The 12,505-nt window shown below is 39.7% G+C and overlaps 1 protein-coding gene across 1 annotated transcript in view; it reads right to left on the reverse strand.

Moving 5' to 3' along the window:
• Positions 1 to 10,940, reverse strand: part of zc3h18 (zinc finger CCCH-type containing 18) — a gene marked incomplete at its 5' end in the record, with an annotated part of 49,817 nt that extends 38,877 nt beyond the window's left edge. The window contains 2 exons of the mRNA XM_080027719.1: positions 10,159 to 10,440; positions 10,701 to 10,940. Coding sequence (XP_079883845.1) covers positions 10,159 to 10,440; positions 10,701 to 10,940 — 522 coding nt within the window. The remainder of the gene's footprint in view (positions 1 to 10,158; positions 10,441 to 10,700) is intronic.
• Positions 10,941 to 12,505: the final 1,565 nt, after the last annotated feature.

Here is a 12,505-nt window from a genome sequence, read left to right on the forward strand (position 1 = left end):
TTTTTATTGAATAGTATTATGATAACACAGCCCAAACTTGAAAAAAAAAAAAATAACTCTAACTTCATTTTAGGGTTATTTAGAGTTTGCTAATGAAGAGATAAATACAGGATAGATATTTTTTAAATGGCTAAATGGAGAAGACTGCAACCTTTTTCCTTTGAATATTAAACCTTTGATTAATTGAAGATAGCTTCCGGCGCTATTAATTGCACAGCAAATGAAAACCTTTTCTATAGCAAGCTAGCGGACAGCTATCTGTCAGTGGTGTGAACTATACATGTCATATACTTTGTCACATACGTTACCAGCTTGTATGAACATAATAATACGACATGTCTTGGTTGGAACATAATCCTAATAGTTCACCTGTAGTCTAACATGATAGCGCTAGTTGGCAACAAGGCCCATAACTTGGTAACGTGAAGAGAGCTAGCTAAGCAGCGACCACACTGCTTTAAGCGAACAGCAAACTTTCCTGAACAAAATTAAAAACAGGCTGGTTACCTTAATTGCATAACTAACGCACACCAGCGCTTTAGGAATGAGCAGACAATGTAGCACGGTCGCCTGTCTTAAAATTAACAATGCCGCCTCCTCTCAAGCTAAGCTAACATCGCAGCTACACTTGGCTAACTTGGCTAATAACCACAGATTTTCATTCACCTTGCCGACCCGGACCTCGTTAAAGAAGGTAACGCTACGTTAAGAACTGCAATCCCCCGCTTTTATCGTTTTATAACGGTTTACAATAAACAGTACACGGTTTAATTCAACCGCTATGGTGGAGAAAATAAAACCCTCCGCACGGCACAGCGAGAGCGGCCATTACCTCAACGTCATCAACACACGACAATGTTGGGAAAAGGCCGCGCGGCTGGAAGCGAACGAGAACAGATCTGAGATCAGTGTGTGGGTCATTTGGCGGACCGTTTTGATCAGCCGAAGAGAACAAAATCTGATTTGCCTTCACTGACAGCGGCCCATACACTCAGAAAAATCGGCCTACTGCTGCTGGAGCAAGGCACCCTCACCAATGATGAACACACCAGGAGGAACAACATTTAACAGTATAGGCCTATAATATATAGGCCTATTAAAGGAATTATAGGCTATAGGCCTACTTTCATTTATTGTATTGTAGGTTTAGTTGTATGTTATCTGTCTAGACTTGCTCTTACTAGAGTTTTGGAATAGATGGAAAATACTTTGTTAATAGGCTATCCTTAGATGCGCTATTTTTTTTTTCGTTTTTTAAAACACCCACAAGGAACAGCAGTCTCTGAGTTCAAATGAAATGGAAATAGGCCTACACCATACAAAACATGATAGCAAGCTTTCACACACAAATGTTATGTGTACACACATTGCAAATTCCAAAAAAAGAAAACAAGCAGATTAAATAAATATCAAAGCTAGTTAAATAGCCTACAACGTCTTGCCAGAAGGGAAGTGAAGGCCAGTAGGCTATTTCTGATTGCAAAGAGTTAACATGGAGTTGTTTTGTTTTGACTTTGATTCTCCATCTAAATGTCAGATCTTCTGCCTTTTTCCTTCTTTTAATTTGCAATTCCAGATCAAGCCACCCTTTTTATAGTATTTTTCACATGTGCTATATTTCCTTTAACACTCACAGACACACAGTATGCATGCTACAGTTAAATGGTGAGGAGATATTCATTGATTTTGACAAATTTATTTTGACAACAAGCATTCAACAGAATCCCTGACTTCACCTTTACTTGTTTTCATGCATGCTTCTGATTTCTTCTTTATCCTTTAATTTCAGTTTATCTTCCTGGACACCTACCTATCTGAAGACCTAACTTTATGGAAACATTTTCTGGGCAAAGCTGTTTGCTATCTTTTCCAATCTCTTCTGCAGTGTCTCAAATGGCATAGATACTTCATGAAGAATTGAACCACTTCAAACAATGTTCAAACAACGTTATGCAATGTTTGAGTTTGTAATGCAGTGCCAACCCTGATCTTTTAGTCACTTTCTTGCAGTTGGAATAGTCTACTAAAGTTACATTATACCGTGAGGTTGTTTCCGTTCAGCTTCTAGCCACTAGAGGGAAGCAGTGACTTACAATTCCCCTCCTTTGTCTACTAACCCTACAGGTGAAAAAAATAACATCAATTGTATTAATTGTATAGGATAACTGTCTACAGCACTGAATGCAGGAGGCACACGTTGTTATATTTCCAGGAATTAAATATGTTCTGATTCACCGCTAGTTATAGTTCACATAATTATTTTTCATATTCATAACTTAGCCTACTGATCCCAATAAATCTCTGATTTCATATTTGAAAGCAGGAGGAAACACGGGCCATCAATAAGACAACATGCAAACTGCAGGTAACCCAGTGTGACAACAAGATTTGATATGAGTCGCTGCAAGGGCCTAAATGTTGGCGTTTATATTTTGATTTGTGTGTGTGTGTGTGTGTGTGTGTGTGTGTGTGTGTGTGTGTGTGTGTGTGTGTGTGTGTGTGTGTGTGTGTGTGTGTGTGTGTGTGTGTGTGTGTGTGTGGACGCTTCCCTTATTAAACAAATGAGCCCTGACAAAAGACCGAGGCAGCGGCGGGAAGAGTGCGCTTTCAGGACGAATCGTCAAGCTGCAGTAGAGACGATGGACCACTTCCTCTCAGAAAAAAATAAAACGTGTTCCAGAAGATGCAATCTTTGCTTTGCTTCATTTTGGTTAAAGTTATCTTCTGGTTAGATAGCAAAATGTCAGTCAAAACTAAAAAGAATAAACTGATATATGATTACTATAGGCTAAATTAATTAAGCTACTCAAATAATAGCCTGCTCACATGTAGGCCTACTTTTAGTGAAATGATAAAAACACTGTGCCATATTGATGAATTAGCCTATACAACTGCAAAACACCAAAGTTAACCAAGTTTATCAGATTAAACTAAATATATGTATTTGTTATTCAAAAATACTCACAATTACCATCACGTTGGTGAGGAGTCCGGCCCGCCCGTTAGTGGAAGCCAGCCCCTGATTGGTTCTTGTAGTCCTTGACGTCAACATGGATCCACAAATAAGCTTGTGGGATATGGCTGGTCTCACAAAGATACATTGACGACTACATGAACCAATCAGAAGCTGCCTTTCACTATAAGGGACAAACGTTTGGTCTGAACCATAGACGTATAGCCTATAAAAGAGTCTGGAGATATAAGACCTGATTGGCCTGGTAAGTTTTTTTGGCGGCTACCCCTCCATGGAGATTGGAAAAACTTTGAAAGTATGAATGTGAAGGTTGCAAGATGTACAGTAGATAGATAATAGCCCTAAGCCTACAAGGTCACAGGCAAATGGCAAACATCTATACTACCTCCACAAATAATATACAAATATGTTATATGGTAGATTGTTTAATTCAGATGGTAATAGTATCTGAATACGTTTATCAGTAATGCCATTCCCATTTATTATCTAAATGGGAATGGCAATCCATCATTAAATATGGTGCAAAGGCAGATACATTATGTTTACTGCGAGACTGTCTGAGGGGAAGGGGCTAAACAGAAAAGAAAGAAAGTAAATGGCTCCAGCTGGGCTGCACTACTTTTGCAGCATTTTTTCCATCCACCAGTTATGCATTCAGTGATGAGCATAAAGCAAGCATCCTCCTGTACTTAAGTATTGTCAACAATGTAATACTATTTAATATATTGGCAGTTAAAAGCATTTAATCGTGCATTTGCTGTGGATTTTCCATATAATTATTTATATATATATATATATATATATAGCTATATAACAAAAAAATAAGTGACATTTTCCCAATTCCAAAATAGGTCTCGAGCTTTTATTTTGAAGGCAAGAGTACTGCTTCCCTCGTGTGAATGTGACGGAGCGCATTAAGGAGCAGGGGCTCTGTGTTGTACAGTATGTAGACGACAGCGTACCTATGCTGCCGACCCTGGCTTCAACCAGCGACTGAAAGAAAACACACCCAGAGTACAATAAATAAATCAAATAAAGCATTTTAATTTGTAAAGAGAGATAGCAGGCTTGAAGATGACTCTGGAGGAACCTGGAATGATGCAAGAGAGCAAACGGTAATTCTTTTTGTATCTCTTTAATGCCAATCAGAATGATTAGAAGTTCACAATCAGTTATGTCTGTATTTATTCTGAGCAGAATCAAGCCAGAAAAACATGCTGTGAAATAGGTATTTTTGTTACTTAAGTACTTATTTACTTCTATTTATTTCAGATCATTTTAGATCTTGAAAAAAGCATGTGACAGTAGCAACAATACAACAAAACATATGACAAGTAGTTGAAAAAATGGGGAATATATCTGTTCTCATTGAAATATTGTCGGCCAAGTCATTTGTTCGGCATCTTGGTGTAAAAATATTTTCTTTATCACACACACAAATGAAGGTCCTTTTTGAATCAAATACATTTCCTCAGCATTATCAAGATTCTCTCTCTTAATAACAAATGTCTATAGGCTATCAGATAAGCTCCATGCTGTTTGTTTTATTTCATTCCAAGTCGCTGTGTTGGGCTGTCACGTCTATGTTACTGCTATGTAACACATGCCATTCACTTAATAGCCACTGTTCAGTGAAGCAGTTTAAGGTTTGGCACATACAGAGTCTGTTTCTCCATTATTCCAGCTTGTCTGATGATCTCCAGTTTAATTCCTTTGACCAGATTTCATCAGATATCAGATCTGCATCTGTATCACTGTCTGTATCCCAAGAAAAAAGACCGGACCACAATTGATCTTAGGCAGGATGTAGTGAAGTATGTCAATTAATAGCAGTCTGGCTTATCTTTAATGGTGAGGACTCAAGTGAATGAATGCAACTGAATACTGAAAAAAAGCACTCTCATCTCAAACGTTGGGTCAGGGTTGTCATTTGGGGTTGGTGATCAATATTAACTGCATTTTATTCTGTGGGCTTCAAGGTGTAGGCTAGGACTCACCAAAATGTACAGAAGAGGACACATCGTACAAGATTCTAAAAACAGTGTTCCCTCTATGCTGAAGTAGCCTATTTGGAAACCGGTGGTCAGTCGAGACACTGAAGGCTAAACATTGTATTTTCAAGCAATGGTCAATTTTGAGATAGTTTGCCCTGTTCACCTGCAGTGTTTCCCCCTAACAAGTAGACATGTCCTCTATTAAAACACAGGTTATTTCCACCCAAAATCTAATAACCTGTGTGTGGCAAAGGGCGGAAACTGACACTCTGGTTCTGTCCAAAATGTAAAACTCGACTACATCCTTAAATCACTTCAATCGCTAATTAACACAATATACACTATTTTCTTATCCTTGCAAAAACCACAAGGGTAATTATAACAGTATGTGGTTTTACAGGGTTCTTGTGCAGATTCAACTATAAAGATAACGTGCTGATTAGTAAGCTAGAAGTGAAAACCTTTTTTTTCTCTTTTTTTTCAAAATGTCTAATTATTTCCTATTTGTTTTGTCCATTTCTTGCGGTTTTGTCTGGCAATATAAAATGAGCTTTATAGGAACACTGGTTGGGCAGATTGTTATACGTTTTGGCAGAGCCAGGCTTCTTTTCCCAACAAATTCCAGTGCTTTAAGCTTACTGTTTGCAGGCTGTGGCTTGATATTGACCGTACAGATGGCGTGTGATATCCAGCCCCTCACTCAGTCAAGCAATGATGGACGGTCTGAAATGTGCCCAGGATCTGCTCTATACTGAGTTGTGGATGTGCTTATGTATAACGGTATGGAGAGTGCATGCTGTCTGATTGATGGCAAAGTGGATTCAAGTTACTTTTTATTTCATGTCCAGTCCACCTCAATGTATTAGAGGCAGCCCTCTGGAGGGACGGTCCAATATATGTGTGTGTGTGTGTGTGTGTGTGCGTGTGTGTGCGTGTGTGTGCGTGCGCTTGTGTGTGTGTCTGTGCGTGGGTATAAGCAGGCTGGGAGACGAGTGAACAGAGCAACAGATGCCTTGTATAGAGTTCTGTTGATAATTAGATTTCAGTGAAAATGTGAATCATCAAAACAAACCTTCAGGATTTCTTTTGGCAACAAACGAGTCTCATTATCCTACAACAACGGCCTGAAAATCTTCTTAAGGAGAGCTGCTTTGATGAATGGCATTCATAATCAGACATTGGGCTATATACTGTATAGGATTGTTGGAAAGTGCACTGTAACTTTGACCAGAATGGCTCCTAAGGGTAATGAGAAAAGAAGTTGTCAGAATGTAATGTTAAAATTATGTTAATGCACTCATTGTAGTGGGTTTATGCCTGGAGTACAGTATTAGTGGTTATTTGTTACACTCTATGCTCACTGAAATCATTTGAATGTTGCCTGATAATGTCTGTCCACATTAGATAAGGGTTTCAGCTCTGGCTCTCAATCTGAGGTATGCAGACCCTAGGGACATAAGAAGAATTTTTCTTATTTTTCTGCATTATTAAAAGCTGTGCAGTGCAATTTCCAGTACTTAAAGGCCTACTTCATCGGTGGGAATATGAAGGTGTATTGAATTCTGAGATCCTATGTAGTATAAATGTGCAATTTTTTTTGAAATTGGTTCATCCTAGCCTGAGAAAAGGCAGAAAGAGTGTTTTATGGTCTCACTGTCTAACCCTACATTTCTCTTACTGTGATGTCACCTATCAGATAAATGTAGATATTTAATACAATTATGCATTAATTTCCTTTACTTTTTTGTGTGCCATATAGTTACAAAATTTGATATATTGTTGTACAGTTTTGGCTGGATTATTTTACCTGAGTCGTCCTGCTACTTGTGTCAGGGTGTTATTCTGTGAAGTGTGAAAAGTATTTGGACCCCTCAGGTAAAACAGAAAACAGGTGTACCTTTTCTTGTTCTTCTTCATTCTTATAAAGTTGACAAGGTAATTACTCTGTTATTTTCCTGAGTCTACAAACAGTTATAAATGTCTTAACGTAAATTTATGTGTTAAAGTATTTCCCTTTGGGGACAATAAGGTCCAAAGTCTTTAATTTATGTCTTCAGGTTGACACCAGCAGCCAGGTACAATTTGAAAAATGTTCCATGAGTTTCATGTCACATACTGAGCATACATAGACCAGAGGGGTATACTACGAAGCAAACTCAACAGAGCCTGGCTCTCTTTTTTTGATCTGGTTCAACATGACACATACCCTCGCTCAGAGCTAACCAGTATCACGAAGGAAGTTATCAACCTCTTATGTTGAACGAGGGTTTCGGCTTCAGGCTCTGTGCGCGTCCCCATGAAAGGGGGCGTTTGACCCGTCATTTGACTCTGCTTCCGCACAGACTGAACTGATCTTGTGCCGCTAACTTTACACAAACGGACTAATTGCGAGCAGCTGAGTAAAAAAAAGAAAAAGTGCGTCAGAAAACAGAGAGCCGAAAAAAACTCTTACTGCAAATAAGGAGAGAGTGGAATGTTGTCAGAAAATTGGGCTACTGAATTGATTAATTTATTTAACAGATCGTTCTCGCAGTGCGTAACGTGACATTATAAAGCAATTAAAGGTTGAACTCGGATTTAAACAGTACACCATTTAGCCTATAATCCTACACTTAAGAATCTGATTTAAGTCTGACACTGTCCCCTAACGAATAGCATAGCCTATGTGGAAAATCGCTTTAGTTTTGGGCCACATCAAAATTAATACAATTTTGATTTTGATTTAGGCTAATAGCCCTTTCTTTCCATGTGCAGGCTGTGCCTGGTAGCCGATTACTTTGTTGGACAATTATTAGAGGATAATACAAATGCAGTGTTTGCTCAGACCGAAATAAAGATATTAATCACTTAAAAATGTGCAGCTTATGGTGTGCAAGCTTATGGAGTAGGAGCACTGATTCAATAGTGCACACACCGGCCACTTAGGAGCGCTGCATGGGACTGCGTAAGGGCAGTTGTCTCCGTCTGGAGCAGCTGGGGGGACACTGAGGCACGGGGGCTGCATTCATTCAAAATGTTAGCCACAGTATTAAATATGTAGTAGGCCTACACTGCTCTTTATGATAAAAAATACACGGCACAACATTCAGCTTAACATTTTATTTATTTGACGCACTTTTTAGTTAGTTCCTCTTTTAATGTGTCATTGATCGCTTAAGCGAGCGATTTATTTCCACCGTTAACCGGCACGTTTTTCCGATCTGCTGGTGGAGCAGGGCAGTGGGCGCTCTCACAGGTGATCGTTGCCGGGTCGGCTTGTGCAGCTGACCGCCGGGCTGACCACTCGTGCTGTCATACAGTAAAGCAAAATGTGTTATTTTTAGTTTTTACAACCCTTTTGAGTAGGCTAGTGCTATCTAAAAGGGCCAATACATTCTAATCATTAAACTCAAACTCTGGAACAAAAACTGGTCTGGGCAGGTTATCCGTGCAGCCTCTGTTACCACGGTGATCTAGGTAGAAAGAGAGCCACCTTTCGTGATACTGAAAACTCTGGCTTTAGACTCAACAAAAGTCTAAGTATACTTTATTATCCCAGAGTTGGGAAATTTGTGTGATCAAAAGTGCAGCACATTTAGGACATATAGGCATACAAGTGGGCACGCCACACACACAACAACAACAACAACAACAACAACAACAACAACAACAACAACAACAACAACATTTAAGAATAAATAGTTCAGTTCATCAGTGAATCAGTAGCAGGCCTAAAAACAACATTCACAAAGATTAAGTTAAAAACAGTAAAAGAAAAACACAGTGTTCATGATCTTGACCTGTGTCTTTCATTAAACAGTCTAATAGCAGAGGGGACAAATGACAAGCTAAACCTTTTGGTTCTGATTGACCTTTGCAGCAGCCTGCTACTGCCACGGTTGCTGCGTTGGAAGCTCCTATATAAGGGGTGGGTAGGATCACTGAGTATCTGCTCAGCTTTATTCACAACAAGATCTGACCATAGCTGAGTGACTGACGTCTGACTGCATCCAATAATTTAGCTTGCTGTCTTTACCAAACGCTGTAATTTATCTTGGTCTTTTTTGCGCATGTTGCCAAATACACAAACTAAGCCAAAGGACAATACACTCTGAAGGACTGTTTTGTAAAACAATTCAAAAATAATACAGTCCACCTGAAAGCAGTTCAGCTTATGTAGGAAAAACATCCGTTGTTGTAGTTTTTTTTACCTTAGACGTAGTGCATATCTCAAATTTGAGTTGGTCATCAATTTTAATACCAAGGTATTTATAACTACTAACCCTCTCAATTGTTTTGTCATTTACAGTGCTGTTAGGGATCTCACTTTTATGACGTCTAAAATCTATTAGGCCTACCATTTCTTTCCTTTTATTTGTATTAACAGCCAGGAAGTTGTCTTTACACCATTTGGTGAAGTTACTCATCTCTTCCTCAAAGCTGGTTAGCGCTGAGCTATCTGGTTTCAAATACCCCACAATGGCAGTATCATCTGCGTATTTGAAGAAAGTGTGTGTGGATGTGCTAGCTTGGCACTCATTAGTATAGAGTGTGTAGAGTAGAGGGGACAAAACACACCCTTGAGGGGCCCCGGTATTGATGGGCCTAGAGGTGGAGGTCACTGAGTTAAACCTAACCTGTTGAGTCCTGTTTGTTAGAAAACTGTTGATCCAGATTATGAGTTTTTGGTTCCTTGCAGCTGATCCCATCTGGCCCTTGTGATTTCCTGGTATGGAGCTGAGAAAATTGTTTCCTGACATCATCAATGGAGATAGCAATGTCCCTGTCAGTTAAATGTTTTATTTGATCTATTGCCTTTATCTGTTGTTCAGAATAATCAACCTCATCAAAGCGGCAATAAAATGTATTTAAATCCAAAGAAAACACATAGTCATCTGCCACATTTAAAGTATGCATTTTAGGTTTATACCCAGTCATGATTTGTAGGCCTTGCCAGGCTCTCCTTGCATCGTGACTAAAAAATGACTGGACTTTATTTTTATAAGATGCTTTGCATTCCATGATTTTCTTTCTAATTTTATACTGCACAGCTTTAATATCTGCTTTGGTACCTCCTGATTGAAACAGTCTCTTTTTTTGATTCAACAGTTCTTTCAGTTCTGGGGTGACCCATGGTTTATTGTTTGGATAGAGTTTGATTGTCTTTTTTGGAACACATAAATCCTCACAGAACTGTATGTATCCTGTTACCGCAGACGCAGCTTCATTAATGTCAGAGGTGTCCATGATTACATCCCAGTCGGTGCTGTCCAGGCATCCACGCAGGGCTGCTATTGAGTCAGCAGACCAGCATTTAACCTCCCTTGTCTGGACCTTTTCGCGTCGTATCAGGGGCTGGTATGCTGGTATGAGCCGGATCATATTGTGGTCTGACTTTCCTAACCCTGGCAGGGCTTTGGCATAGTATGCTTTTTCTATGTTACCATAGCACAGATCGAGGCAAGCCTCGTCCCGGGTGGGACATGACACATACTGATGGTAGGTTGGTAACAGTTCATTTAGACTGCAGAGGTTGAAGTCTCCCAGGATAAACTTTGCTGCATCAGGGGATTTTTCTGTGTCTGTGCCACCAGATCATGTATGATTTTGCCCGCCTCCTCTGTGTCAGCAGAGGGTGCAATGTAGACAATAAAAATACAGACCTGGTTTATCTCACGGGGAAGGTAGTATGGTCTAAGGTTCACTGCTAAAATTTCAATGTCCTTGGTACAAAGTCTGTTTTTGACAGTCACCTGTGATGGGTTGCAGTACTTGTTGTTTATAAACATTGCCACGCCCCCTCCCTTGCTTTTACCGGAGCTCGCGTTGCGGTCTGCCCGAACCACAGAAAACCCCTCCAGGTCGAAGGCAGAATCAGGGTCCGTCTCGTTGAGCCACGTTTCAGACAGACAGATCAGACAGGACTGACGATAATCCGACAGATATTGCACACTTGCCCGGAGTTCGTCAACTTTGTTCCGTATACTCTGCATGTTGCCAAGCATGATGGATGGTAGTGGCGGTCGGAAAAGGCTTTCTCCTGAGACGCATCCGCACACCGCCTCTCCTGCCGCGTTTCCTCGTTTTAGTAGTGCCCTGTTTTCGGCAGACAGCGACTGATGGTGATGATAAAAGTTCATTTGGGATGCGAAGTGAAGTTTCCTTGAGGCTAAGCAATGCCTCTCGCGTGTATATAATCCTGGGTTGTGGTGGCCCAGCTGAGATCCCATTCTCCGACAATATAATCGACCAGGCTGGCGATCAAAACCAGAATTAAAACAGTTACGCCGGACCTCATTGTGTAGACGTTGTTTTTAGCACTGTTACTGGACTTACAAACGGCAAACAAACAACTTTTAACGGCAAAACAAACAAAGCAAGACAAGACAAACGCACTCGACCGTGTCGCCGCACTGAGCATGCGCCAATGCAACAGACCTCGCTCAGCCCTCAATCTCGCTTCGTAGTATACCCCTCTGACCCAGGTGTCACACCATAAGGATGTCTGACCAGTTCTTTACTGCACATCAGGGGCGGCCCGCAGCATATGCAGTATCTGTAATAGTGTCCTTTGTTGTTGCCTGCTCCTGTGATAAACCTAGTGAATACTCAAGAAAACCAATGTTATTTTGTAAAAATCTGTTGAATATTAAGCAATTGCGTGAGTTTTAGTGTATTACAATAAATTGGTAAGTAAGTCAGAAATGTGCTATTATTTTTTTGATAAGATAGTTATTCTATCTACAACTACATGTAAGTGTTTATTTAGGGATGAGCGCACACACACATTGATACAAGTAAAGTATGAGTAAGGGGGGCCCATTGACTGGAGGTTTTCATAGGCCCAGCCATTTGTGTCGGCAGGCCTGTGTTAATGTGCGCATTGAAAGATGTATCGGGCGCTATAAACCTTTCAAAGTTTACCATAAAGAGGCAATTCTAGTGGAGATCCACAGTCTGGCATTCTGTGCAAAAACCCTTTGGGAAGTTCAGCCCAAAGTAATGTGTGACTGCAGCATTATAAGTAAGACAAATGAGGTGGGTATCTTCTAGGGCCCGACCGATATGGATTTTTGAGTGCCGATGCCGATTATCAGAGAAAAATTATGATAACGATTAAATCGTCCGATTATTATTTTTTTAAATCCCCAAAATATATATTGAAAAATTTTACTTTTTTGAACCCTTAAATATATATAAATACTTGTTACTGTCGATAGGTGTACAGGAACTTTTTATTTATTGAAATATGCATTATCTAAAAAAAAATAAAGTGTTAAAATATGTCTAAAGTGACATGACGCATTTTTAAACTCAGACATTAAGCATTTTATGTAACTGCACCCAACCCTCTGGAACTTCCTCCCTCCAAACATCAGCATCTCACACTAGATAAACTCATTCAAAAGTCAACTCAAAACTCACCTCTTTAAGAAAGCATAATTACACTTGACTCCATTCCAAACCTTATCTTTAATTTGTCTGTATTTGGTTTTATTTTTCTATAAGTATGATTTTCTATATGTATGATGTTAAGTGTCTTTGAATGACCTCCAAT

This window comes from Ammodytes marinus (genome assembly GCF_949987685.1).
Source record: "Ammodytes marinus genome assembly, chromosome: 5".
In the NCBI taxonomy this organism is placed as follows: domain Eukaryota; kingdom Metazoa; phylum Chordata; class Actinopteri; order Uranoscopiformes; family Ammodytidae; genus Ammodytes; species Ammodytes marinus.